This window comes from Electrophorus electricus, chromosome 24 (assembly GCF_041902795.1).
Source record: "Electrophorus electricus isolate QZ-2024a chromosome 24, ASM4190279v1, whole genome shotgun sequence".
Lineage (NCBI taxonomy): Eukaryota > Metazoa > Chordata > Actinopteri > Gymnotiformes > Gymnotidae > Electrophorus > Electrophorus electricus.
This window is the reverse complement of record NC_137520.1, coordinates 13,037,712-13,065,211: the sequence shown is the minus strand read 5'-3', so window position 1 is coordinate 13,065,211 and position 27,500 is coordinate 13,037,712. Positions and strand designations below refer to the sequence as shown.

General features: G+C 44.3%; 3 protein-coding genes across 10 annotated transcripts in view; all 3 read right to left on the bottom strand.

Moving 5' to 3' along the window:
• Nucleotides 1–3,704, bottom strand: part of acvr1ba (activin A receptor type 1Ba) — a 13,027-nt gene extending 9,323 nt beyond the window's left edge. Inside the window, exon 1 of the mRNA XM_081707058.1 lies at nt 3,525–3,704. Within this exon, the coding sequence (XP_081563184.1) occupies nt 3,525–3,588 (64 nt within the window). The 5' untranslated portion in view covers nt 3,589–3,704. The remainder of the gene's footprint in view (nt 1–3,524) is intronic.
• Nucleotides 3,705–6,124: 2,420 nt separating this feature from the next.
• On the bottom strand, nt 6,125–17,859 carry acvrl1 (activin A receptor like type 1). Of its 8 annotated transcripts, none has more exons than XM_027028718.3 (12): nt 17,381–17,859; nt 15,038–15,170; nt 13,403–13,540; nt 12,258–12,326; nt 11,233–11,478; nt 10,685–10,866; nt 10,425–10,524; nt 10,145–10,291; nt 9,527–9,802; nt 8,505–8,702; nt 7,501–7,631; nt 6,125–7,094 (listed from the first exon to the last, which is right to left on the bottom strand). In XM_027028718.3, the coding sequence occupies exons 4-12, from the start codon at nt 12,322–12,324 to the stop codon at nt 6,948–6,950; spliced, it is 1,494 nt and encodes a 497-aa protein (XP_026884519.1). In that variant the 5' UTR covers nt 12,325–12,326; nt 13,403–13,540; nt 15,038–15,170; nt 17,381–17,859; the 3' UTR covers nt 6,125–6,947. The 8 variants fall into 8 exon arrangements, with proteins under 8 accessions (XP_026884519.1, XP_026884521.1, XP_026884522.1 ...); XM_027028720.3 differs by having other exon boundaries at nt 15,038–15,119; XM_027028721.3 differs by having other exon boundaries at nt 15,038–15,116.
• ankrd33aa (ankyrin repeat domain 33Aa) lies at nt 17,717–22,326 on the bottom strand. Its single transcript, XM_081707248.1, is given in 7 exon segments — nt 17,717–17,862; nt 19,578–20,293; nt 21,374–21,437; nt 21,440–21,523; nt 21,626–21,780; nt 22,128–22,177; nt 22,180–22,326. Coding segments are annotated over 7 exon segments (1,362 nt in total).
• Nucleotides 22,327–27,500: the final 5,174 nt, after the last annotated feature.

Sequence of the window (27,500 nt, the reverse complement as noted above, 5' to 3'; positions counted from 1 at the left end):
TTACCAGGTCACCCGTGTACAACTCAGTCAACCACAAACAAATGTGCAAGTGCGTCCAGTACAGCCGTATCCTTTAACAGCCTTTAACGCTTCTCTTTATTCCTGCACAATATATTGTTCGAGGAACGCAGGTCTCTCTCTCTCTAGAAACCTGAGTCTGTCAATCCAATACTTCTCCCCACACCTTTCTACCTGCCATACAGCTGAGGTCCGCCTCCGAGTAACGGTGAGATCAACACATTAGCGTGACAAACATACATTCAGAAAACCAGGAGGAGATGTACCTCACATTCTGGGGATCCCATGTGGTTCGGAGAGGCACGTTCTCAGCAATGCCAGCCCAGATCTTTTCGAGCAGATCGGGTGGCTTGGCGCTACTTGCCTCGTTTCCTCGGCTCGAGAGCGCACGAGAAATTCTTACAATATTGGAACAAAACAGTCCAGTTGTTATGGCATTATGTTAAAACGATGCTAAAAGGGACTCGCGAATAAACAAGCCACAAAATGGAGGACTGCCCCCAGCCAGGAGCGAGCGAGGTCACGCAGGGGCTAGCCCGTCTGTCCGCGCAATTAAGCCTGTTCTGCCTGCTGGCCATTCAGTTCATTAGCAAGGTCATTAACCCTAAGGAGAGACGGATCTCAGACGGCTGTGACTGTTAGCTCAACCCCACCACTGGCCTCACTGAGCCAATCGACAGACAAGAAAGGCACTCGCATGCAGACGCATACGCGTCCCAACCCTGTGACTCCTCACACCCCTCCTGACCGACCAAGCGCGTGCATGCAGAAGGCACTGGGGGTTAATCTTCGCCCTCTCTTCATTTCCCCAGCTTTCCTCCGACATGGCAGACGCGTCGCTCCGGTCCCACACAGGCCTCTACTTGACGGCTTTAGTTACACTATAAATTCAAGACTTTATAGCTGCTGCCATCTGATGTGTTTCAAACTGTTCCCCACGGCCCCTGGCCGCTCCATGGAAAGATATCATTTTACCGCCCGATCACATCGTAACAGGAAATATTCACCAATTATAACATTTACGTTTTGACAATCAGCACGTCTATCAAGTCAACAGCAAACTGGCATGTCGAAGAAAGATTCTTTTCTTCAGTCATTCTTTTTACTTACTATGCTTAGCTGACATAACATGGTACAGAAGAGTGCAAAACAATCCCTTAAAGAATGCAGGCAGGCCTTTCACTGTAAGGAATGACAGTTAGAGAGAGAGAGAGAGAGAGAGAGAGCGAGAGAGAGAGAGAGAGAGAGAGAGAGAGAGAGAGAGAGAGAGAGAGAGAGACAAAGAGAGAGAGATGCACCCTGCCTGCTGGCTGTTTACCTGGATCACTGCTACTGTGTCATGTCTATGCTATTTTCTCACACCGGGCTGTGAGAAGTGTCACACGGCGGTGTAAGAAATCCAGCCCTCATGGTGGGATGTTTTCGGTCCCTTGCCCCAGCGTGCCATTACCGAGCCGGCGTGGCCACTGAGAAACACGTCACGACCCCCCCACCCCTGCTCTCTACCAGCGCAGGTTTGTAGGCACGCAGGGGTTATCTCCTCCCTCACAGGCCCCAGCTTCCCCGCTTTGAGGGTCCGGGGGTCTTAGCTGAGCACTCCCCGGTGGAGCCCCTGCCTGTGGAGCGGCTGTTGCAGTATAACTCTCGCAGGCCTCCTCCGCCCTGTACAGCATGTGTGGCAGAGCGCACGGCACCGTGGGCTCATACAAACAGAGGGAGTGAAGTTTCTTGGAAATGGGATGAATCATCTGTTTTACAAGACAAGTGTTAGCTATGCTGCATGTCTAGCACTGCCAATGAGAAAGAACTGCAGATCACTTAGTCGCTCGCAACCTTGCTGAGCAGGACTCTGAAATGTTCTGCAACAAGCAAGAAAAATAGGGGTCATATTACAATAGGTAAGGGGCAAATAACAAAATGAAACAAAAAAACTAACAGACAATAAAAAATATTGGTTTGAAGACTTCCTTCTTTAACAGGCTAGATGTGATCGTTTCACCTAAAGAAAAGAAAGATTTTTTTTTGCTTCTTCAGACCCTGAATGGAACGATTGGGGAAGAAAAAAAGAGCTCAGACAGGAAGATGCCATCTTATTTCCTGTACCGTGAGGCATACCATGTTTATGTATGCAGTGAATGTAACCAACATTAGTTTGACCATACAAAAGAGAGGCAGACTCTTTTGACAGACCACTGAATGGGACCCAGTGCCTACATTTACATTACAAAGGACCAGACTTCAACTCTGACTTCTGTCTGGGTTTGCTGAATGAACAGTTTGCAACTGCCCATACAAGCGTATGCAGGCTACTTTCTAGGTGTGAGGAAACCCAGCTGCAAATCCGAGGACCCCAGCAGTTTCTTACTAGCCACCTTCTAATAGTTTAGTCCTTTACTACCTTTATGTGGGCATATGTGATTTATTGGACGTACACAGTAAGGCTTAAGCCCTTACGAATTCTACAAGCAAGGAGTCTGACTAGAAGCACAATTGACCGAGCGGTCACGCCAAACGGGAGCCTAAGCAGAAAGAGCCAGTGCAGCGTGGAACTTCCCTTGTGCATTCACAGGAGCTACACGCACATCACTGTCGCTTCCCTTTTAAACCCGGGACATGGTGCACGCAAGAGAGAGAGAGAGAGAGAGAGAGAGAGAGAGAGAGTGTGAGAGAGAGAGAGAGAGAGAGAGAGAGAGAGAGAGAGAGAGAGAGAGAGAGAGAGAGAGAGAGAGCAATCCGCACCCACAACAATCCCGATAGACGCGAGACACTGGGCTGTAAACACGCGCAGACGGCAGAGCTGAGCGTGCTGGCTACTCGTGTATAATAGTGCTGTACAGTGTAGAATTCACCAGCTACACAAAACGACGCTATTTTATGGCTAAATAGGACGTCTCACGTGTACATCCACTTTTAAAGCTCCTGGTTAGAGCCGTATTCTCTCTCACCGTAAGGTGTTAAACCAAAACTAAAGTTTGTAGATTCAACTCATGTAGAATATTTGTAGAATTAACTCTCCTTGTATAGGTCAGGTTTGCCGGCTAAGGCATCTGATATGCTGCCTGTTTACCGCGGCATCCACCGGGCAACAACATCCGCCTTATGTTTAGACCTACAAACTAAGGTGGGTTTAGTGTGTGTTGGTACGGCGCTTAATCCTCCATATATGTAGGTATTACTCTACACTAACAGTTTCCACATAAGTACAGGTCTGGACAATGGCAAGAAATCCTACAGAAAACAATACTGACTGGTTCTGTGGCCACAGTGACCACAAAAGCTAAAACGCGCCTCGGCGTAATTAGAGATTTCAACCATAACAAACAGGAAACGTTTATATCAGAAAGGATAAAACATGTGTCAAGCGATTGATACGACGAGGAAACTATGTATTAAACAATCCAAGGCTTTTCCGTTGATGTGTGCTCACAGGCGTTCCCAGACAGCGCCGTCCAGCCCGGACACACAGCTACCGTGACCGAGAGAAATCCAGATATGCTGCTACTCACCTTCACTCGCTGTTATTATTCCGCTCAGGGCAACCACAACTAAGAGAGTTCGTCCCTGAGACATGGCTGCAAGATTCCCATCGCTTCGTATCAATGCATGTGTAGTGTGCGTTTTGATCAGCGCACTCCTCTCCAGAACACAGCGCACTCTGGCCGCCGGACTCGCGGACGCGGTTAAAGGGGTGTGCGCAGATTTTAAAGGGGACGGTTCCGCGCATCGGAGCCTTTGTTGTGGCAAGATTTCACCCAGTGCCAGTGAAGCGGTATTAAACTGGCATTAAACTGCTATTAAACGGTTACTACAGCCCTCCGTTTAAAGGAGACGACAAAATAGGCGATAGGCAACAGCATGCATAAAAATGGCCCTCGTATTCACATTTGTTTCATATTCCCATTTGTCTCATTACAAGCACTGGAAATATAAATGGATTTTTTTTCTCGTTTTCTGACGTTCGTGAATTTACCAAAGTTCTTAGCAGTCTTAGTATGTTTGTGATTCAGCAACTGTTATCGAGGTCGTGGGTTACCAGTAATAGGTGAACTTTCATATTATATATTATTGATGCACCCAAATGTCAGCATTTAGCAATTTGTTTCAGCCAGCAATTTTCCTCTGTCTCTGAACAGGCTTCTGAGAAATCTCTTCTTGCAATTTCTTGCATGAAGTGAAATGAAAAGACTTTTATAGAACTGAGTCTAGCAGCAGTGCTGCTCGTGAAGTGGTCGGGCGCTTACTGTTCCCACCTCTAGCAGTGGCCACTATCTGTGGCTGTGGCACCACTGTTACTTTAGTCAGAAAAAAAAAAGTAAACGAACAAATAAAACGCTTTTATGCAAAGCACTAGACTGAAATGAGCTTAGGGAACCCCTGCAAGCAGTCTGGCGAGCAGGCCGATCACACAAAGGGAGCCATAAGCCTGTCAATGGGAGGAATTATGATTTAGACCTTTGGTCCACAACAGCAAAAGATTAATTACAGCACACGGCGGTAACACAGATGTCCGTGTTCTCCTACTCTGTGCTCCAGGGCCCCGAGCAGTAAACAGCGTAGTGTTGGTTAGATGGATGTTGAACGCAATCCTATATGGGTTAATGTTGGTCATGCTGAAGGCTCGAGTGGTTTGTTGTCTCTGCATGGCGAGACAGAGCAGGACCCCGTGCTCTTAATTCTGTGCAGTAAGGGACATTTGATACCATTCCTAGTGTTCTTTTGTTAGCCGCATGACACTGGTGGACTCTGCTCCGTGGCGATGGAGCCGTTTCTGATTTTAGTGCGCAAAGAATTAGGTTAAAACTATAATCTAATAATCCTAAAATGCCTTTTAAATTGCATTTATAGCAAGTATAAGTATAATATATGGTGTGCATTTAAGATAGTGGCTTCAGGATCTGGCCCACTGTTATCAATAGACTCCTTGTCTTTGCTTGACTCCAAAGCAATCTTATCCCTGGACTCTCTCTAAGGAGAGGTCATGTTATTATCTTGTCTAAGTTATCTGTATATCTTTACTGTACATGTATATCTAAAATAGTAAACAAGGCCATTTTTTTTGACAAGCAAATCCCTGAGTGTCATAACCCTGAGCAATGGACCAGCACACTGCTGGAGTATATGAAATTAATCTGCAGTATATCAGGGTACAGATACTCCACAGTCCCCTACACACTGTAAAAGTATCCCCCACTCCATCTGGCCCAGCAGACACACTGGGATTGTGGAGGAGGAGAATTATCTACCCCAAAGGCAGATATACTGAAAACAGACACGTGCAAGCACAGATATAGACGAGTTGGCAGACAGAAATCAATGCTCAAGCCCATACTGACCCGTCCAGTCATTCTGTTTCATAGTCGATGGGAACGGGACACTACCAGAACTGACTGCGGACGCTTGATGAATGGCACTTTATTATTTTTTAATTGAAGACTGTTCCGACTAAAGAAAAAGTTTAAACAGAGCAGGGTCTGCATTATTGGAGTCTTGGCATTTTAGCTTTGCGTATAAGTACCGGGATGGGATTTATACTCGAAATACACTCACTTGACATTCGCATTTCAATGAATAAGAGATGTGCGATCTCTTTGCACGGGGTAAATATAGGTCTATGTGAAACTCTATCAGGGAGTATGCATTCAGCATTGTGTCCACGAATACTTGTACAGCGGAGGTGTGTCTTTGTTACTCCCTTGGGGCATCAGGTCCTTTAGTGCCTTTTGTATTTTTTTGAACAATAACATGATGCACAAACACTACAGGTACAATGAAAAACAAATGAATCAGATTAAAATGTAATTGATTCCTGATCAGAATAATAAGCCTGTAGAGACCGTTTTACATTCAAAAAGAGGATGACACGAGACAGAACATGGTATTCAAAAAGCCCCGCTGCGTCCAACAAACCCCGAAGGTTCTGACGCCCTCTAGTGGCTACAATTAACAACTATAGTTTTGCCCAGTTTACATGGACAGTACACTGCAATAAGGTGGATTGAATAGTACATTCTTTTGGAATTGCGAGGGCTTACTTATTGAATCTAAAGCTGCGACAAGCCATGTGACAACATTAGTTTCAACAAATACGAGACACTATGAGAAAAAATTTACTTAAATATTATTTAGTTTTATTTATGCTTTACATATCATTATTTGAAGTAAGAGTAATATTTAGGATTTGTGCAAAAATAATAAATTCTTTAAAAATAATTATGGAAAAATATTTTAAAACAATTAAATGATATAAAAAACAATTAAATGATATAAAAGATATACTACATAAAAACTAGCTTGAAATATAGTACAAACAATGTCATACTATTTTAGGTTCTGTTGTGTAAATCAATATTGCATGTGAAAGTTATGGTAGTGCATATTCATGGATATATGTGTAAATATGGTAATTTCAAAGACCTTTTGCAGATATATGAAAATGATAAAATGTATGTATTAAACGAGGGAAAACAATCAGAAAGACAGCATCTTGTTAGACATTTAGTCAGAAAGGGATGACTTCAACAAAATCTGTGAAGGAATTTCAGGAAACTCCTCCACTGGGAAGTCCAGTATGGCTCATATCCTGACAAACACATTCATAAAGACATGGACGGCACATCCCTCACAACTTGTTCAAACCTAAAGAGCACTTTCACTCTGCTCACAGCTTTCTCCTGAGCCTGAGTCACTGTGCTGAAGAATGCGGAAAATCCTTTAATGGCAGTATCATTCCAGTCTGAGGCAGGAGCGCAGCTGTGGTCAGTCCAGCCGAGTTGTACCCACTCTGTGTCGAGGCACCGGGAATGAACTCGGGACAGAGGCTATTTTTAAAAGGCACATAAAGCTCGGATGGGTCCTAGCACCCAAACAGGCTGAAACATGGCACGTTTTGTCCATTAGGTGCCGGTCCGGCGCTGTGCAGTGATGGAGCTCTAGACGTCTAGTTTGAGTTTGTCCGTGCTGCAGTCCTGGTCCTGATCCAGCTTTGCCAGGGTCTTGCGCACACGCAAGGCAGTGAGACGAGCTGAAGGGCTTTGGAACCAGCACTCCTTCATAATTTTAGCCACGGCAGACAGGATCTGGGGAGGACAGACCATAGGAACAACGGCACACTGTCAGCACGAGTTTGCTGGCTTGACATTAAACCTGGCTCTGTGGGTCACTGGTATGACTTAATAAACGGAGTGTGTATTTCTGCTCAGTGTGGATGTGGATATACACACGGCCCGCTTCACAGTGTTAATCAAACTAACCACAGTAACAATAAAAAAAAAGCTGACTGCCTTTTCTGAAAGCTTTACAAAAAGACTTCGGCTGATTCGGCTAGTGGTGTGTCTTAAGGCCCACTAGAGTGGTGGTGGGAACACTTATCACAGAACTCTGTGTGTAAGAGAACGTGAAGTGGATGAGTGGATGATGGATTTTTTGATTTCAGTACAGATGCTGCCACGGTGCGTTTGTGGAGGCGCCGAATAGACTGCTCACCGGATGGGAGTGAAGACGATTGTGAAGGCACGGTCTATGTTGATCCACACACACCACTTTCTTCATCTCCTCGAAACTGGGGTCAGAGGGCACCACGTCGAAAAAGGGCAGACGATACTCCTCCACAATTCCTGCCCACGATGAGGAACTTTCTTAAACACTTGCCATTATATTTAGTCAAATACATTTGCAGTCACTTACGGCTTCTCTCTTCCCTGACCAACAGTCTGTTCAAACCATATCTATAAAAAAGCGGTTTGGATTGTTAGGGAGTTCAGAAAGGCTAATAATCCTGTGGGATGCAGGCTGAACCAAGTCCAGCGAACTTATATGGCAGTTGACATTTTGGGCGAAAGAGTGGAGAGGAGACTTTAGTATCAGTGGAAGGGAGTGGAGTTATAACGGCTTATCCTGTATTGCATGATAGTTAAAGGTTGCCTTTCACTGATGTTTGGCTGTAAATCAGCTCCAAAGGAATGATGGCCGTGGTATTGTTTTTTTCTTTTTGGTTCTTTCTGGAATTGTTAAGTAAGCATGGCTCCGAATGAATGTGTATTTGTGCATGTATGTGTGTTTGAAAGAGAGAGAGACAGAAAGCATCTGGACTGTATGAGACAGAGTGCTGACAGTAGATAAGACTGTTTATAATTGCTGGATTGCTAATCGTGGGTGGACAGTGGAGACAGACACAGAGAGGGTGAGTTGGCAAGACAGCAAGACAAGGAAAATATTTCCTTTACACTTATCGCCATGATATGATTTTCTCTTAGTAATAGAACAAAAGATTTTATTCACAAACTTATAAAAACAGTTCTATTACTCATGGAGCCATTCGAATGTAGAAAAATCAATATATGCCATGATCACAATATGTTGGCCAGTGTATTAGTGTAGTGCATTGCCTTACAGTACCTTCTCAATACTGCACTGGTTTTAGTTTCAGGACTAGGCCTGCAACCTGGAAACCAGTCTAGTACTAACCTGGAAACCACTCTAGTACTAACCATTTACAATGGTGCGGCGGGTGATCTCCCACAGTACAAGACCCAGAGCCCAGATATCAGTCTGCTTGTACGACTCAAAGATGTCAACACGGATGCTCTCGTCCAGGACCTCGGGAGCCATGTAACGCTTGGTGCCCACCCTTGGGTTGTTTCCTACATCCAGGTAGTCATTGGACTGGGAATGAATGACTGCCAGACCTGTGGAATCACATGGAACGCAGCCATCAGTACAGATCCCAGAGTTTGTGCTGTCAGGATCACTGCAAATCCCAGTAACGTGAGATGAAGTTATTCTGAATCGGTGTAGCACATGTAGCTTGTATTACTGAAGCTTATCTTTAGGTGAGCATGAGAATGTTTAAACACATATTTGCTAATTGTTTTCCATCTGTACCCCTTCTGGTATATCTTCTTGAACAGTCATTGCCTGTCTGAGTTCACCCCTCACCCCCAGCGTGTCTGAGCACACCCCTCACTCAGCGTGTCTGAGCACACCCCTCACTCAGCGTGTCTGAGCTCACCCCTCACTCAGCGTGTCTGAGCTCACCCCTCACTCAGCGTGTCTGAGCTCACCCCTCACTCAGCGTGTCTGAGTTCACCCCTCACTCAGCGTGTCTGAGCTCACCCCTCACTCAGCGTGTCTGAGTTCACCCCTCACTCAGGGTGTCTGAGCTCACCCCTCACTCAGCGTGTCTGAGTTCACCCCTCACTCAGCGTGTCTGAGCACACCCCTCACTCAGCGTGTCTGAGCACACCCCTCACTCAGCGTGTCTGAGCTCACCCCTCACTCAGCGTGTCTGAGCACACCCCTCACTCAGCGTGTCTGAGCACACCCCTCACTCAGCGTGTCTGAGCACACCCCTCACTCAGCGTGTCTGAGCACACCCCTCACTCAGCGTCTCTGAGCACACCCCTCACTCAGCGTGTCTGAGCTCACCCCTCACTCAGCGTGTCTGAGCTCACCCCTCACTCAGCGTGTCTGAGCACACCCCTCACTCAGCGTGTCTGAGTTCACCCCTCACCCAAGTCGGCGATGCAGCACTGGCCATTTCTCTTCACCAGAATGTTTCGGCTCTTGAGGTCGCGGTGGGCGATGGCAGGCTTGCCCTGGGTGCTCAGGATCTCCGTGTGCAGGTGCACCAGGCCGCTGGCCACAGACAGGCACATGCGCAGGCCTCCCTCAGGGTCCAAGGTGCTGTACTGCAGGAAGTCGTACAGTGATCCCAGCTCATGGAAATGGGTGACCAGCCAGAGCTGGGTGCTGGAGTTCTTAGACGTCATATCCGAAGCAATGAAACCTGACAGTGGATGGGAAGATATTATAAACGTCTATGTTCTAAAACCAAACCAATAAACAAATGAAAACAAATAAAAAAGAAGACAATATTATTAGATAGCTATTAAATAATTTCATTTATTATCAGATATTGTATTAGATAATTTGATGAAAACAAAGAGGACACGTGTTTATCATTCCTCAAGAGTACATGCACTCAAAGGCAAAAGGATTTACCATTTTTTCATTTTTTCGGGAAGTTGGACTCCAGTAGCTCATCTAATAGTGTCGGCAGTGCAAGGTGCCAACAACACCAAGGTCATGTATTTGACTGCCACTATTAATCCCAGCAGTGAGTTCTCACCTAAGATGTTTTCATGTCTCAGCTGGACTGTGTTGTAGATCTCTGTCTCCCTGAACCAGGATTGCTCATCTCGGGATGAGAAGATTTTCACAGCCACACTCTCCCCCATCCACGTGCCCCTCCACACCTCCCCGTAGCGTCCCTTACCTGCCCGAAAACACAAGATATCATTCATAAGGTCTAGAACAACCTCTGCCAACCTTCTTCTCGGCTTTACATACAGATGTTACAATCTGTTTTTCAAGTGATTTTTAGAACAGGAGCGATGATTCTCACTCACCGACACACTCCACTAAGGAGATCTGTCGAGCCATGGTCCTCTGCACTAGGTAAGGCAGTCCAGTCCCACTGCCTGACGTGCAAAACTCATCAAAGATATCCTATAGAAAGCAGTCTCATTGGCCACAAGTCATTTTAACGGCCTAAAGGTTTTTACTTCTAAACGTCTAACTAACAGATTACAAAACCCAATAACTGGTCACTGGACATAAATATTGTTTATCGGATGTGTGTGGTACTGTGCATGCTGAAAGAACATACCCCATAGGTGGGGTCTCCTCCGCTAGGCACTCTGAGCATGGAGTGGTCGTGTTCCTGTAGATGGTGGTGCTGCCGTCGGGAACGCAACCACAACACCAGGCCACACAGCATGACAGACAGCCCCAGGAGTACCAGCAGAGGCACGGTCACCAATATCATCATACTGCCGGGCTTGCTCGGATCTAGTGGTGCACACACACACACACACGCCCAGAATCAGGGAGGTTCCCATCAGGATAATACAACAGCCGAGATTTTTAAGATGAGGCAATGTGAAGGCTGTCGTTAATCATAAGGAAACAAGCTGTCTATACTACCAGTTACTGGATCCTCATGGGCCACCGTAGTTGCCACTAGTCTGCCACATGAGGGCAGCAGAGTAACTCTTATCTAAGTCATAAGTGAATCAAAGTCCTTTGCTGGACAATTTCTCAAATGCACAGCCATTTGAAAAGCGAGCAATACAATAGCCATGAGGCTGTTGGTCGCAGTTTTCAAAAGGTGAAAGGATTTGCAGCATTCTGTGACTGTGTGCGGTGCGGCCTGACCTCGCTCATGGGGCGCCGTGGTGTTGGAGTTGCAGTAGCTGGAGTTGCAGCACTCGGTGTACACGCTACGGATCCGGGACACGTGGCACTGACTCATGTGCTCCTTCTCGAAGCAGCCACGCTTTGTGACCCCTTGCACCACCGTGAAGAAGCAGACGTACCCCAGGCAAGTGGGCGGCAGGCCGCCATCCTCGCACGAGTAGGTGTTCTCACAAGCGCAGCGCAACCTGGCCCCCTCACTTTCGGCTGAAGGGAGGGGGCAGAGGAAAACGAAGGGAAGGAGGGAGAGAGAAATGGAAAGAGAGAGAGGGAGGGAGAGAGGTGTGAAGTTGAGGGACGGTCCGCCTGAGAATAGCGGCAGAACTTAACTACACTTCACTGTGGTCTGGCCTGAGTATAAGAGAAAATGGTTCAACTATGCGTAATCCAAAAAGTGTAGGCTTAGTTTAAACTACAGTTTAGCCAAACTGGTAATAAAGGCAATAATGAAGTGCAAGGGGTTAAGTAGAGGGTTAAGGCTAGACTTAGACCTGTTGTTTTAACAAAAAAGGGTTTGGGGTTTTATTAATTTCATTTTTAGCATTCCACCAGGCTCTTAAGACTTCCACTGAATAAAAAAGGCAAACAATGTTAATGCAAGTAACTGTAGCTGACCCATCCTAAGCACAGGAAGAATGTCAAGGGTTAAGTGAGTGTATTAAAAGGTGTCCTGACAAACACAGCTGACTTGGCTGCTGAAGGAAGATACACGTTTCCTTTACTCTATTGTTTCACTGCAGAGGGAACAAATCTCTTCATCTGTGCCCAGCCGAGCTGCCATCACTAATACGTGCTCAGTCTAGTACACGTGAACTAGCCAACAGACAAGCCATTCGAGCCGTGCAGAAATACAGATAGGCGTCGGTTATCTCAACCCAACTGAGTCCAAACGCCCCCAAGCAATTCCACCGCCAACTGGTTGCTCAGCGACCGCCTTTCTTACTGACCCACACGTGTTTGACGCACCTTCATTCACGTCGCCTCACCTGCGTTTGTGTCGACCCTTGAATGCATCAGCGCGAGCAGCAGCGAGAATGTTGCGACCGCTCCCATGTCTGTGAACAAGACAAAAGCGAATGACATTAAAGGTCTGCAAAAACGCTTCATCTCCGTTCCCCACTGTCACATCCGCCTTTAGCCCATCTCCTCCCTCGGCGTTTGTTCCTCGAGTGCCGTCCGCTCGTACTGCCCACCTGTGATTTCAAGGCTTTGCGTGCCATGCGAGGCTTGCATGTACATTCCATAAATGCACTGGGAGGTGTAATCCCCAATCCCCCGCCACTCCCTCTGTGCAGGAAGTCGTGAGCTGCAAAAGCAACAGGCGGTGTGGGTCCAGCCAGTCTGCCTGCTCTCTAATTGTCGCAGTCGGAGTGGGTGGGAGAGAGAGAGCCCGGGAGACGGCTGCAGCCGCCTCTGCTCCCCGGGTCCGGTGCTCTGAGTGGCCCGCGTGCGGAGTAAATATTGATGGCTGTGCTTCCTGTCATTGGGAGGCCACACCCAGAGAGGGATGGATGGGAATGCGATGGGGTTGTGTGGGATGGGGGTGGGGTGGGGGTGGGGGGGGTTTGGGGGAAGATGGTTCGTTTACTCCTTAACGACTGCAAGGCTGCTGGACAAGCAGCCAAGATGGATGTATGTGGGAGTTTGTTTCACAAGTACAGACAATATCAGACTGGTAAACTGGGGAAAGTGTTGCGCTTTTAACGACATGTATGCAGAGGATACTGAGTAGACAGCTAGTGACAAGCTGACTCACAGAAGTAATGTCCTGAGGCCAGGACATCAGGAAGCATTACTGTATGACTCCAAGACTATAATTCCAAAAATATACAGTTTACTCCTTTGACGTAAAGGAAAAATGAGTCAGCCATGCTATTTTGAAGCAAATTAATAAGTCAAGCCTGTTTGAACAGACTCTTTTCTTTCAAGGAACTGGTAACTAAAGGCTCCAGTGCGGCCTGAGAAGTTCACAGCTGAGAAGTGCAAAGGCCTACAGTTGGTAGCAGAAACCCTCTACAGTAGTGAAAATTCTTAAAAGCTCTCTGTACTTGCACATATTCAAGTTCATATAAATATTTTTGGTAGTGTCTGTAGTGTTTGTATTTTTTGACAAGGACATAAAGGTGCCAACCTTCTCTCTGTGAAATCTTAATCTTGAGTTTTTAGTTCTCCCACTGAAGATGAATGGTCAGGAGAACTGATCTATAATGGGTTCCTCAGTCGTCTGGATGCAGCTCTCATCTGTGAGGCGGTACTGTGAGGAACCTACCTGTGCATGAGAGAGCAAGCCTGCTGTTATCACTTAGCTAATGTTATTTGCACTGTTATTTATTTATGACGTTATTTATCTTATGTATGCTGCATTAGGAGGTTAGTTTATGTGACCACAAATATGCTGACCTTTTTTTTAAAAAATCAATCATATCATATACGTTAACACAGGAGATAAAAAACAATATTAATAAAAAAAACAACAACAATAGCATAAAATATGATTACAGTAAGATATTATAGGGAATAATAAAGAAATACCAAGGACCCAAATAACAGTTAAAATACATGACCTATATTACTCAGCGTAGTGTTGTAATGATTTTACTTAATGCCTCTTGTTCTGTGATGTGTGTATAAGTTTATTTGTTTTTTAGTTCATTACAAATTAGTCAAAATTTTAGCTATATAACAAGATATAGTATATTTAGTTTTAATATAGTAATTTTAGTTTATAACTAAAGCTATAGCCATTACCATGGATTACACTGTGAAATTTCCCTAATAAAATTCTCATCCTAATAACCTCCTTTGTTCTCATTGAATTAATGTTACTTTTTAAAAACAATATTATTACCTCATTTATAGATTTAAAGAAAATTATATACGTTTATGCAAAGATGTAAAAAATTATGAAGATAATTCCTTTCAAAACGTCTTTAAAAAAGTACAATTACAAAACAAATGAGTACTGGGCTCCAATACCCATTTGCAATGTTAGAACAACTGTGGGAGTTTCACACAGGACACAGGAGAACAGAGGAGAACTGAGAGGTTTACTGAAGTGGGTCTGCAACAACTTCAGAAGAAACCCAGAGCCGTAGGCTATAGAACAACCCTAAATTAACTTTCTCACACACATTTAGGTGATACCCATTTTAAAGCAATGTTACTGCAGGCCTATGTCTACTGGAGGAGCACGATGGATGCAGATAAACTTACTAACACACCGCACCCATTAACCAGTTGTGAGTTGCTGCACGGTCGTATTCAAAAGTTACAGCTGACTCTAGCATTATTTCGTGCTCTCTGTAAACCATGTCACTCTCCAAATGTTTCTTTCCTCAACAGCATGTTTGACTACACATAAACACAAATGCATATTCTAGCATTTCCACATTTATGTAGGTAGATGCGCTCTAGCTCACCTGCCGGTGCAAAACTGTTACAATTCACAAAATTTCATATATGGAATGGGATTTTATAAATAAAAGTGTTTCCCCTAATATATTGTAGATTTGGTGTATAAACACTTATTGGTTCCTAAGAAGTCAGTTCTTCTCAGTCTCATGTCTTAAACCATTCCAAAGAGTCAGAGCCAAGCAACTTGACTACTGGACAGTCTCACTGATGCAAAGCACCACAGCGACATAGCCTCCCCATAGCACCACCTAGTGGAGAATGTACTGCTTGCTAAACGTGAGTGAGTGAGAGAGTATGTGAGTTACAGTTCAGCTTCATGAGGTGCTTCTAAAAAATCTTAGTCATTTCTTACTCTTGCCTGTGTGCTTGACAAGACCTAACTTCCAGATGTCAGACACCCATGCCAGTGTGAACAAGATGTTGTCCGTAGGCTACTTTTTCATGCAGGAGGAGAGACAAGCAGAGAGAGACCAGCAATGCCAAGCCTATGGTCAGAACATAAGGAGTCAACAATCGTCACACATTTCAGATAACATTTTAAATGGAGCCCTGCACAACACTGTAGCCGATTCAGCTAAAAAGCTCTGCTACAGCAGCTGTGCTTTAAGATGGTCTTGCAGCACATTACCTTGTGCGCCAGTGGTGGGTAATATGTGGCCTCTGTTTTGATTCATTAAAGATAAACAGCCCCACTCGTTTAGATTTCGTCATCTTGCATGTCTGTGTTGCCTGAGTGCGTTGTCTGACATCAGCTCGCTTTTAACAGTCTCCTTAATCAAAAGCGAAGTGCAACTTGATGATATGAAATTACTGTTGGTTTGTTCCCCTTCTGTTACTATTCTTACACTAGACCCTGGAGCACTATACACACATCTCTGACATTCCTCTTCCCTCTGTGCTCCTCCACCGCTGTTATCAGGTGATATATGGCGTAATTTAGTGGTGTAACATCAAAAATAAAAAATAATAGTATGTAATTCTTTGCTAAGGTTTGGAGAGTCTACATTCCTAGAGTATATATATTCACTAATTAAAATAGAAAAGAAGATGTTCTTTGTGTATGCCATAATGACTGATAATCTTTCAAAAATAAAATTTTCAAAATATTGCTTCGAAGTAGAAAGAAATTCAGGGAGGTTTTAGAAAACTTTGCCAATAGAGGTGCATATCTATGGCCCCATCTTACACGTGTCCATTCTGTAGTGTTTTGACTTGGAAAACTGGTATGCAGTGTGTTGGTAAGCATGAAAAAGATATATCCGTGTGTCTGTCGAATGGAAGAGTTTCTCTGTTCCTTGCTTCTGACTGTAAACCAACACAAATGTAAGGTAGGCAACAACAGTTATTCTGTCTCAATGCTGTACGCAATAGTGGTACAACAAACTATGAATATTTAATACTGGGGCTTCTGCCACTGGTGAGTGAGAGTGGAGAAGGCACAGCAGGCATTCCCAGGATGCCTTGCACCCTCCCCACATCCTGTTCTTTAGTTTAAATGTAATGTTTTAAATATTTACACCGTTTATATGGTTTATTTACACAGTACTGTAGAGCGGAGCCTGGCTTGCTCCGTGCGAAGGTGAGACGGCAGCGTGTCTTTCCTCCATGCTACAACAGCGAGAGTACCCGTGAATCCTCCGCACATCATCATGGTTGGATGACGGCGGTCAGCGGGAGGAAGCTGTGTCCGGCCTTGGAGAGGAAGGCATTGCAGGTGCCTGTGGATCTGCCACCAGGCTGGCATGACCTCACCGTGTTGGCCGGACAAACACCGCTGGGGGCATAGGTCAAACGGCTGCTTTTGGAGCCGCGGGGAGAGCGGGCGAGCGAGCTGGTTGCTGGGCTGAGCATGCCGGGTCAGCAGGCAAACCTGGAAATTCAGAAGCCTGCCAGGTTACTTCCTGAGTGTGTGGCGCTGCTATGGCCAGATGCGCGCCCTCCCATCGCGAGTGTCATACCGCATGGTTGGGGAGTGCTGCATGGGTCCGAGCCGCGTGCGTGAATGCTGGCTGAGGCCTGTACACACTCGCATACTCGTCTCGGGTTTGTTGCTGCAGCGAGGACTTTGTGTGTGTGTGAGTGTGTGTGTGTGTGTGTGTGTGTGTGTGTGTGTGTGTGTGTGTGTGTGTGTGTGTGTGTGTGTAAGACTTTGGATTAAAGGATCTTATCGCGTGCGGATCTGCCTTCCATCTCGATGCTACAATATTTTTATGATAGAGTCGGTTTTAAATGCATTGGTTTTGTAAGACCAATGCGGTTTTGTTTTGCAGGTGTGCTGTGTATACAAATCAATATCTCTTGAAACATGCCAACTTAACTACCACTCTATAAACGTTTGGGATCTGTGTAAACGTTAAAAAATAAGACCACCGATGTAGAACAAACTTAACATGCCAAAACAGAAATGCAAATATGTTATCTTATTTCGACTAAAATCAGCTTCTCATTTGACGATTTTATATAGACAAGATCTCCTGAAAAGGTAGTTATATTCTAATAAAGATTCATACACAAGTAGATCATATTTAAAATCGAATTACCATCTAAACAGACATGCCACATTCGGAGAATAACACCGAAGGAAGTTTATGAAACGATTTAAAAGAAAGCACAATAAACCGGGTTCACTTCTCAGTTTCACCACCAACACCACCATCTCCACCCAGGCTGTTTAGCTAAACAAGTCGTGACTAACCTCCTTTCCCTCCGTCTCTGACCGTTACTCCTCTTCTTTTGCCGAAAATATTCTCAACAGGATGTTAATCTGTGGTGAAGCAGTTCTCTCAGGCTACATGACCTAAGGGTCTCGAATGCCAAACTAAGATAGAATACGAGTAATACGAAAGTACAGCAGTGTATAATAAGGTCTGCGCCAATCCAGACGTGCAAAAATCGCTTATCGCGTAGACTAACACCCTAAACAGTTTAAATAAACCACGCGTAATTTAATGCGCTGGTACTGCCGTCTTTACCGAACAACGCGCGCATCAAAACAGGATCCCGACGTGCGGACGCGGCGCAGTATCTCCAGCTACATCTTCGACTGATAACGCGAAGCCCGGGGCCGGTGGCGGGGAGCGCGGCTCGCCGCCTTCCGCTTCATAAACACGCTCTCGTCGCCTCCTTCCTCAGACTCCATCTCGATAAGTACAAAGCAAAGCCAGTAGTGTTCCTGATCTGGGAGTTAGATTGCAGATGTTAAATATGCAGCCATGACCCACCCCTCATTGTCCAGCGCTCGCGTTGCCGTTTTCCTGTCGCTGACAAAACCTTTTACAGTTTTTTCCTCCATGGCGCGTCGTCTATGAATAGAGAGCCGAACTCGACTCCCTGTGCCCCTTATGAAAACCTTTAAAACTCGATCACTTCTAGTGCTTATAAGGTGTAATTAGTCACTGAGCGCAATAACCTAACATCATTTTGCGATCCACGAGTAACTTCTCCCATCCGTTTAACTTATCGGGTGTGTGAGTGTCTTAACACCTTTCGCAACACCTTTCATCGTTGCTAATTATTCTATTTTGGGACAAAACTCTAAGGTATAATAATAAATAAACTATAAGACAGGGTTGTCTAGAGAACAAGGCTGACATTCAGCTTGAGATACCAGGAGCCTCTTATGGATAAAGGTCCAGGCAGGCCAGGGCCCAGGGCCTGCCTGAGCCGGCTAATACTTACCCGGAATCATTCAAGGAAAATAAAAAATGCATTGTTAATGCAGTGCAATGTCAAGCAATGCCTGAAGTTAGTAGTAAGAGAAGATGTTATGCTCATACGCACTGCACAATGTTGGAGAAACTATGCTGACCACTCGGGTCTAACTGGAGACGTTGGAGAAGAACAATTTGAAAATAAAACCATTATTTCACCTTATCAAGAACAGCAATGCTGTATGGTACACACTGCCCTTGTCTAAAATGGGTAGGAAACATTTGGAAGTGAATTTGATGTTCCCAGTGGAACTCTCCTACTTTCCCAGGCTTTGGAATACTTGTGCTTGGCCTTAGTGTACAGAATCCAGCTGGAAATGCTCAGATCAGTGGGATGAGGAGAGGAAAAATGATTATTTTGATCAGTATTTATTTATTTTATTTTTTGCAGTTCCCACGATTGTGTGCTGCTGAAATCTTTGTTTTTTTCGTCTGAGCTCTTACAACATCGCTAGCACAAATGATCTTCCTCCACGTGTCCACACAAGCTGCTTTCCTTCTCTTGGGTATTGAGGATACAGGTCTATGGGCCTTCTCTTAGAAATCAATACACACTGATTAAACAAATGAATAAATGAATTTTGGAATTCATATTTCACTTGAAGAAATTATATCAGTGTAGATAAGGTATTGTGTTAACAAGTACAGGTTGATCAGTCTGTAGGATAACCCTTTTCTTTTATTGAATTATATAATATGATAAAAAAAAGCTCATTAAGTAATTTAAGTACCGACTCAATAGAACAAATCAAAATATTCTGTTACAAACGTGTGTTTTGAACGGTGTTTAAACTATTAAACTAGTTATTGATGATTGCACAGAAATTCTCCCTCTGAGGAGACTGAAAGGCCCATTGAGTCTTTTGCACACCGTCCGCTTTCTTCTGTGTGCATATCAAGGCCAGAATATTCTTAGAAAGCTAAACTGAGACGGACATTATAAACGCGTACTTCAGCCATTTCCACGCCGTGTCTTCATTTTGTCTGTACAAACTCTCAGCTCTAAAAGGATTCCTGTTTATGTAAATGATTCCAGAAGTTTTGCTTTGCGCAGGAATAAGTGAAAACAAAGAAAAATGAGAAAGCAAAAGGAACAGAGATGTAAACGTACCGTCATCTCTGAAAGAATTCATGCTTTCTACTAAACCAATAGTACCTATTGTTGCAAATGTACATGCTTACATACTTTAATCTGAGTTACCTCTTCTGTTTTCTTCTCCAGTTTGGCCTCCCTGTACTTCCAGAGCGGTCCAGACCGGAGGCCCCAGGTAACCTTTGGACATTTTCTCTTTATGTTCTTCTTGGGCGTGGGCTCTGGCGACCTGGTCACGTTGATGTGGGGGATGGAGTCGGCGCCGTGGACGCTGTTGCACCAGGCTGTGCCACGTGGCATGAGCTTGTGCATCGTTCTGGAGGCAGTGTCGAGCACGCCGCCCCTCAGAGCTGTGTCAGAGCAGCGGGCGACCAATGACGGTGTGGAATCCGAGGCCGAGGTGGGCGTCGCTGGCACGACGGAGCCGTTCCCGCGGCGCCCTGCTCCGCCCACGGGCTCCTCAGCTGGATTCTTTCCCTCTGGCTCGGGCGCCCCGTGGCGGCCCTTGCCGATATGTGGGGGTTCGGCGGGACAGAACGGGCGATAGCCCATGTGGTCCGGGATGCCGCTGTCCTGAGGGTCTTGTGGGAAACTGAAGGTGAACGTGGCCTTCAGGCAATGTGCAACTCTCCTCCCTGCACCTTTTGTGCCTCTGCCCTTGGACACCAGCGCCTTCAGCGCTGGGCACTCGGGTATGTGGCATTCACAGAACTGTTCTGCACAGGACCTGCTGATAAACCTGAGCCTGCAGAAAGTCTCAAAGTGTCCTGTCTTCACGTCCTTACCCCGCACAGCGTCCACTGTGGTTATGTGAAGTTCCAGAGCGGTTCACGGACCAGTTCACCAGTTCATGTTAGAGCATTGCAAAGACAAAGAAATGACTTACTGAAACTCCTCAGTTCTCTTAGGTGTCATACAGTATGCGGAAAAGACAATATTATTGCACCCCCAAGTGGTCACTTAAGGAACTATGTCAAAATATTTTGTTGGAGTCTTAAATTGTAGTGTGATGTCTATTATGCTTGTGATTATGGATTTTCTTAATGTCTTCAGTGTTAAAGAAGTGCCCATGAGCTTCTACAGAGGTTTTATGGGTGATGTAAAAGCTTTTAAGTCAAGTGAAGTAATATGTTAAAGAATTAATGAACAGCGGGTGTATGATCTGGGTTTGAGCTTTGAGTCTGCCTCAGTAATTCTGTTAGAATTTGTCAGTCCTAGTATGAACTGCATTTGTGTTCATTTTAAAAGGCTTTATTAAGATTAAAAAACTAAGGAAAGAATATTCTCTAGTGTGGCTTGGATTACGATGGCCAGAAATAGATCAGGGTAGCTATCAAGTGCTCTGTTGCCTTTATTGCAGTGGCAATAAGTGCAACTAGCCAGTGTCCAGAGCGACTTTAAACAAATCCTTTTAAGTCCACACATTGCTAATCCAGTGCCTCTGAGGACACTTTTAGATTAGCAGAGGGATCAGAGAAGAAAATGTGCTCAATATGACTTTTTAACCTGCCTATGGCGTTCTGCATCATCGTCTCACAGTATGATTGTTTTTCTTTTTCGTTTTACCAATGCTATATAAATATTAGTCAGTTAGTTTGCATCATGCACATTTTCAGGTGTTGTCTAATTATACAGTATATTAAAAATGGTATTGCTTATGAGTATTTAGTTGTATGGTATATTGTTTTCAATTTAGGTTTAGTATTATTTTCTCTCTATACTTTCTCGAGGTGTTTAACTGATATTATGGATCCTAAAGAGGGACTGGTATTCCATTTGACTGAGAAATCATCATCTTGCTATGTACCCAGCAAAACCCTGTTAACTTATCATGTGAGGGCGTTTTTGTTTGGACATGTAAACAGAATAAATCCACCACGTTAATTAAAGCTCCTCACCGGCCATCACTGGCGAGGTCACGCAGCTGCCGTTACCCTGTATGGCAGGGAAATGAGAGTAAAGCCCCAGTAACCCCTGACCTCAGTGTCCACGCCAGAGAAGTAGTTCAGAATGTAGCTTAGAATAGTCACAAAAGCTGCTGTGGTAAAGCACTATTGAGTAGCTTCTTAAGAATTGTCATATTTCCTTTATCAGTTGTTTTGTTTATTAAAAGGGGAGAATGACTCAGTGTGCTCACCATCTTGTGCTGCTATCATGAAGGCCATGTTGCTGTCCTTATCTCGATGGTTAATGTCCAAAAATGGACACTGGTTCAGGACATACACAATATCTATGAATCCCCTGGAAACTGCTAGCATCAGGCCATTCTGCCAAAGAGAAGAGATGTTCTCACTATAACAGAGAAGAGAAGATCACCTCACTATAACAGAAGGGTAGATCTCACTATAACAGAGAAGATCTCCTCACTATAACAGAGAAGCAAAGATCTCCTCACTGTAATAGAAAGGTAGATCTCCTCACTATAACAGAGAAGATCTCCTCACTATAATAGAAAGGTAGATCTCCTCACTATAACAGAGAAGCAAAGATCTCCTCACTATAATAGAAGGGTAGATCTCCTCACTATAACAGAGAAGATCTCCTCACTATAACGGCACCACTGGCTATGCAGGTTTGCAGTGGTCAGCACTCTGTGAAACTTTCTGTATTAACATTAATAAAGGCACACACAGACTTACTCTGCCATTGATGTCCTCGCACAGGCCTCGTACAGAGTGTTGGCTGTCCCAACTTCGCCCCTTTCTCCCACGCATAGTCAGGGAGGACGGAGTCATCCGAAAGCACGCTCCAGGAGTCTGAATCACAGCCAGACACAGACGCTTCTGACTCAGAGCCCAGATCTGAGTCCTCGTGCACGGTGACCCTAACCTTAGCCATCTGACATGCAGGAATGAGGGATCACGCATGAGGCTGGTCCATCACCATCCCCGTCTGTGTGGCTGCTTGCACAGGCCACTGCAGTGACATGCTTTGAGCAATCAGTTGCTCTGCTTTCATTCCATCTTACCAGACTGCCGCGGTACACCACAGCAGTAGGTATGAACCTTGCCGGAGTCTTTTGATTTTGTCAGCTCTGCAGATACCAGAGTGCACCTGTCGTCTGAATACACTCCACCTGGACCAAAAGAGGATGAAGAGGGTTACTGTTGGGCGTGAGGTGAGCGCGAGGTGGGCAAAGGTGTCACTGGAAGGAGGTAGATTGTGTAATGTGCTACAGTGTTGATAAAATGGGCTCGTGATCAGAGAAACCGCACAGGGACACCATGAAGTATATCAGGTTCAGACATATTTGTGAGATGTGGCTATTGACTGTAAAAAAGGTTTCAGGATGAAATATGAAACAGCATCACTTGAATTACCCCATAAATGGCTGTTCAATGAAATTTCCTTTTAGTCAAAGATTAGGCATAATATTGTCACACCTGCAGGGCTAACAACAAGGGATATTAATGTAAGGGAAACTAATGTTGTAAATACAATGCATGGAAGGAAAAGCTGTGAGTAAACCTATAAATATGTAAGAGGCATGACAAATATGATCTTGTATTGTAAAACCCACATGACTTTTTCACTTTATGACAAAGCTTAAACAAAGATTGTGCCAGGAGTTAACCCACATCACATTAAGCTAAGCCTTAATAAAACTGCGATATTGCCTTCAACGGTGAATATACAGTGTGCTAACTTTAACTTTTTTAAAACTACAATTGCATTACTTACAATACAAATTAGGCTAATGTCTAATGCCATCCAATGGCCTTTGTCTCGTGCAGTAGTATAACTTGGAAAGTGCTGCATGGTTACAGCAGATGTTGAGTGGACAAACCATCTTTATTCCTTCAGCATTTACTCGTCTACTTACAAGACAAAACAGTCATTCTGCTTCAAGGACCAGCTGCATTTAGCTCTTATCGCTGGTAACGTATTGTAACAATCATAGCCTGACAGCAGCACAGAATGCGTATCGACAGGAAAACATTCTGTTTCAGCTACACATACAGTCTGTCCTCGGCGAACTAGGTCTGCCAGCACTGTCTCCCTCTCTGCACAACAGTTGTAACAGTGGAGCCATTAATCCAGCAGCCCAGGAGCAGCGTCACCCTACACAGACGTTAGGCTGGCCCGTTCTACTGCTTACCTCATAACTGCTCTCTCTTTAAAACGTGTTTGTCTAAGGGTCCCTAAGTGTACTGAATACCCCAAAATTGGTCCACCGCAGTTTGTAGCAATACAACATTGTCACTCTGCTGAAGTGTTTGACATTTAGAAACTCATCAAATTTATCTTGGGCTTTTCCTGTGAAACCCGTCACATTTTTTTTCATACTCTAATTCAATGCTTAATGACAGCTTTTCCAAAAAAAACTCTACCCACCACAAAAAACAGAAACTCTCTCCCTGTGGTTTACCACGGCATTTGCTCGTAAGGTGCCAGTTTTTCCACTTCCTTTGGTGCAGTCACAACGTCCCCCCCAGTTTTTCTCGGGTGCGTTCCTGCCATGTAGTCTTGCCGCAGACTGTCTGCTCCCAGAGCCCAGTTCCTAAAGCTCAGAGTCCTCCTCTCAGGGCCCCACGATGGTCAAGAAAGCCTTCCCGAGCTTTACACAGACGATCTCTTAGGTCAGGCCACATGCTCTCGCTCAGCCTGATTAGATGGCGAATTGGAGATTAATTGGCAGAAACAGTGACAGGCTTCTCTGAGCGCAGTGTGTGTTGAAGACTTCTTTCTTCTGGCCTTGGCCTCCATAGTTCCTAATTTCGTATTTGACTCCTTATTTGTCTTATTTGTCTTTACCTCCTCCTCTTGTTTTCTACAACACCAGCTACTTACTCACATGGGAACTAAATGTGCCTCAAAGTATTTACCTGTTACTCATCTTTAGAGGACCACGGGGAAATTGAGTGGAATCACACACACACACACACGCACGCGCACACACGCACGCACACACAAACGGGCACACGCGCGCACGCACGCACGCACACGCGCGCAAACACACACACGCATGCACGCACACACGCATACACGCACGCACACACGCGCGCATACACGCACGCACACACGCGCGCAAACACGAGCGCACACACACACGCACGCACACGCACGCACACACACACACACACACACACACACACACACACACACACACACACACACACACACACACACACACAGAGTCAGATAGGCACAGACATAAAATTAACCTAAAAGAAACTTAACTTAATATATTAATTGTGAGAAACACAATGTAAAGAGTGTGTGAAGAAAGAAACGGTGCTAGTCAGTCAGATCATATTGATTATGCTGCACCCTACTGTTTCACAGGAACATAGTGTTACAGATGATTCTTTGACTGTTTATGTCTGCCATGTGAGAAAGACATATCCATAAAACATATGAACTGTAGGGTAAGGGAATATTATATTATTTATCTTCCCAGTTACTGTCTAAACTTATTATCTGAGACCTGTCCCACACCACACCTTTGGACAGTTATTTGATCAGATCATCGAAGTTGATCATTAAAGATCATCGCTAATAGCGTGAGACTGTGTGGTGAGTTGGTCACTATCCACTCTCACATTAATAGTGAACCTATAATGTCTAAAGGATTTTTTTTCTTTCCACTGAAAACATCATAATAACCATCAGCAATTTACCCTCAAATTAATGTCAGGCAGGTGTAGTGGCTGTGGTGGGCACATGACACTGCAGACAGGCCTTGGATCAGGGGCAGACTGAGCTGATCCACAGTCATTTATGGAATTCCCTATCTTTACTGTTTTTGTGTGTGGAGCTCTGGGTATCACTAAGGCAATGATGTTGTAAGTCCCAGCATGGACACTTAATAAATAACAACTACTAAATATTACTAGCACAGCCAATCGACCCTGGGACACACTTTAATCCCATTAAATCTTAACAAATGGTTGTTAGTGATTCAAGTCAACATTGTGTTGTGCTCTTAGCTATGAAGGCTAATCTGTCTGTGCTGTATTTGCATTCGTTCTTCAGGATGGAAAGTTCATGTTGATGAACAGATGTGAAGACACAGAGCTGTAGTGATAAGAGCTGTGTGTGAGCAGTGTGCTGAAGCTGACCATGGGTCAGCTAAGGTCCCCCCCTAGACAGACCTGGTAGATGAAGAGGGGAGGGAGCTGATCTGATCTGGCTGGACGAGGGACTGATCTGGACTTCTGCAGACTGCTCTAACCACTGACCAAAAACAGAAGTGAGTTAGCTAAAGCAGTGCCTCAGGAAATGACATAGAGGAAGAGGAAGCTGGGAGTGTCTAGGGTTCTTAGGAGGGAGTATGATGAACATAAATACATACTGTGTTTTTCACTGGTTACAGTTGCATATCTTTGTTGTCGGTATTACGCCATCCTGCCTTGTTAGTTGTGGTCACTGCAGGTAAAAAAGCAGCTTACATACATAAGTGTTTATACTGACCACATTACTCACATTTCAAAAGTGGCACATTGTACAAATGCTCTTGTGAGAATACTTGAGAGATATGCCCCATTTGTTTAAAACAGCAATAGCCATGTCAAGTAGTCTACAGATACATGTTCAAAAATAACTTGCCAACCTGCAACAGAGGCTATTTTATCTGTTAGCAGTTGTGATAAATGTTTCTTTAAATAGAATGTTAATGCATTGCTTTTTTTTTTTAACACAGAATGTTAATGTTGAGTTTATTTCAATTTGTCAGCAGTATAATCGTTAGGTACAGTGAGTAACAAACACAAAGAGCCCACCCTTACATCAGCTCTGAGACTCTTATACAGTCCCTGTGATATCTCCCCCGAGCAACTTTTGGATTCTGTGACATTTACATTTATGGTATTTAGCTGACACTTTTATCTAACACAACTTACAGTTATGACCAAGTACAATTTGAGCAATTGAGGGTTAGGGACCCTTGCTCAGGGATCCAACAGTGGCAATTTGGTGACAGTGGGGCTTGAACTAGCAATCTTCTGATTACTAGTTAAGCACCTTAACACACGCGAGAGAAAACATCCTTACATTTAGTGTGATGACTTAGAGGCATGTGCACTCTGTGTAAGATTTTAACCTGAATGGCTTTTGCTTTGTTACATATTACGATCATTCTTCCAAATCTTTTCCCACACAGCTTTCCCTCTCTATACCCCTATACCAAGTTTGGTTTCCCAATCCTCCCTTCAAATAATGAGTGACAGCATTAGGATAGTCTCTTAATATGTGTAATACACTGTAAAAGAAAGTAGTAGATCTGTACCAATTGAACAAAATAAAAGCTGTGTTTCTATTTGAGTAGAATAAATACATATCTATGTGAAGCAATGTGTCCTTACAAAGGACACATTCAGGTTTCTGAATATGACATTTCTTGACTAAATGACATCAGTGTGGGACCTTCAAATAAATCCCTCAAGCAAGCGAGACCCGTCAATGCCCAAAGACAGAAATGAGACTCTGTATCTCCTGCAAGGACGTCAAGATCATCACATATTGGAGTGAAAATATAAGTCAACTTAAATCTACCTTCCAGACACGTAATCATTCTCCATGCTTTCAGAGCGCTAATTACAATGGGATTATCACAGTAGCCTCTTACTGACTTAAGCTTTCTAAGAAATAGTAAGTTTTATAAAGAATAGTTTAACAGTAAATTTTTAATGTCAAACCTTAAAGAAGAATTTGGCTATTCAATTACATATAAAACATAAATATGCACATAGCTGATATTTTAGTATCTTAATATCCATTAAAGACGGAAGACGCAGCACTAAAGGGCGTTTAAAGTAGAAGCCTCCTCATAGCCCATCCACAGGAGCTGAAACACTTATTTAAAAATGTCTAAGGATTTGCACTGAATAACAAGTATTTCTACATGTTTAACCAGAAGGGGGCAATAGCACCCAATTGCCAGTTAACTGTAACTAAAATAGTTCCTATACTGACACAATTTTAATGGAATTCCTTTGCAGCACACAGGCTGCTGCACTCTAAGTATAGGCAGCGCCTGCCATGAACACAGCCATGTGCTGATCTATTATCAG

Coding starts and splice junctions, on each gene's coding strand:
- acvrl1 (XM_027028716.3), bottom strand. CDS start 12,510: ATGTACATGCAAGCCTCGCATGGCACGCAAAGCCTTGAAATCACAG. Junction 7,632..8,504: donor CCGCCGCACCATTGTAAATG/GTTAGTACTAGA, acceptor CATCGTGGGCAG/GAATTGTGGAGGAGTATCGT. Junction 7,095..7,500: donor ATCGTCTTCACTCCCATCCG/GTGAGCAGTCTA, acceptor TGTCCTCCCCAG/ATCCTGTCTGCCGTGGCTAA.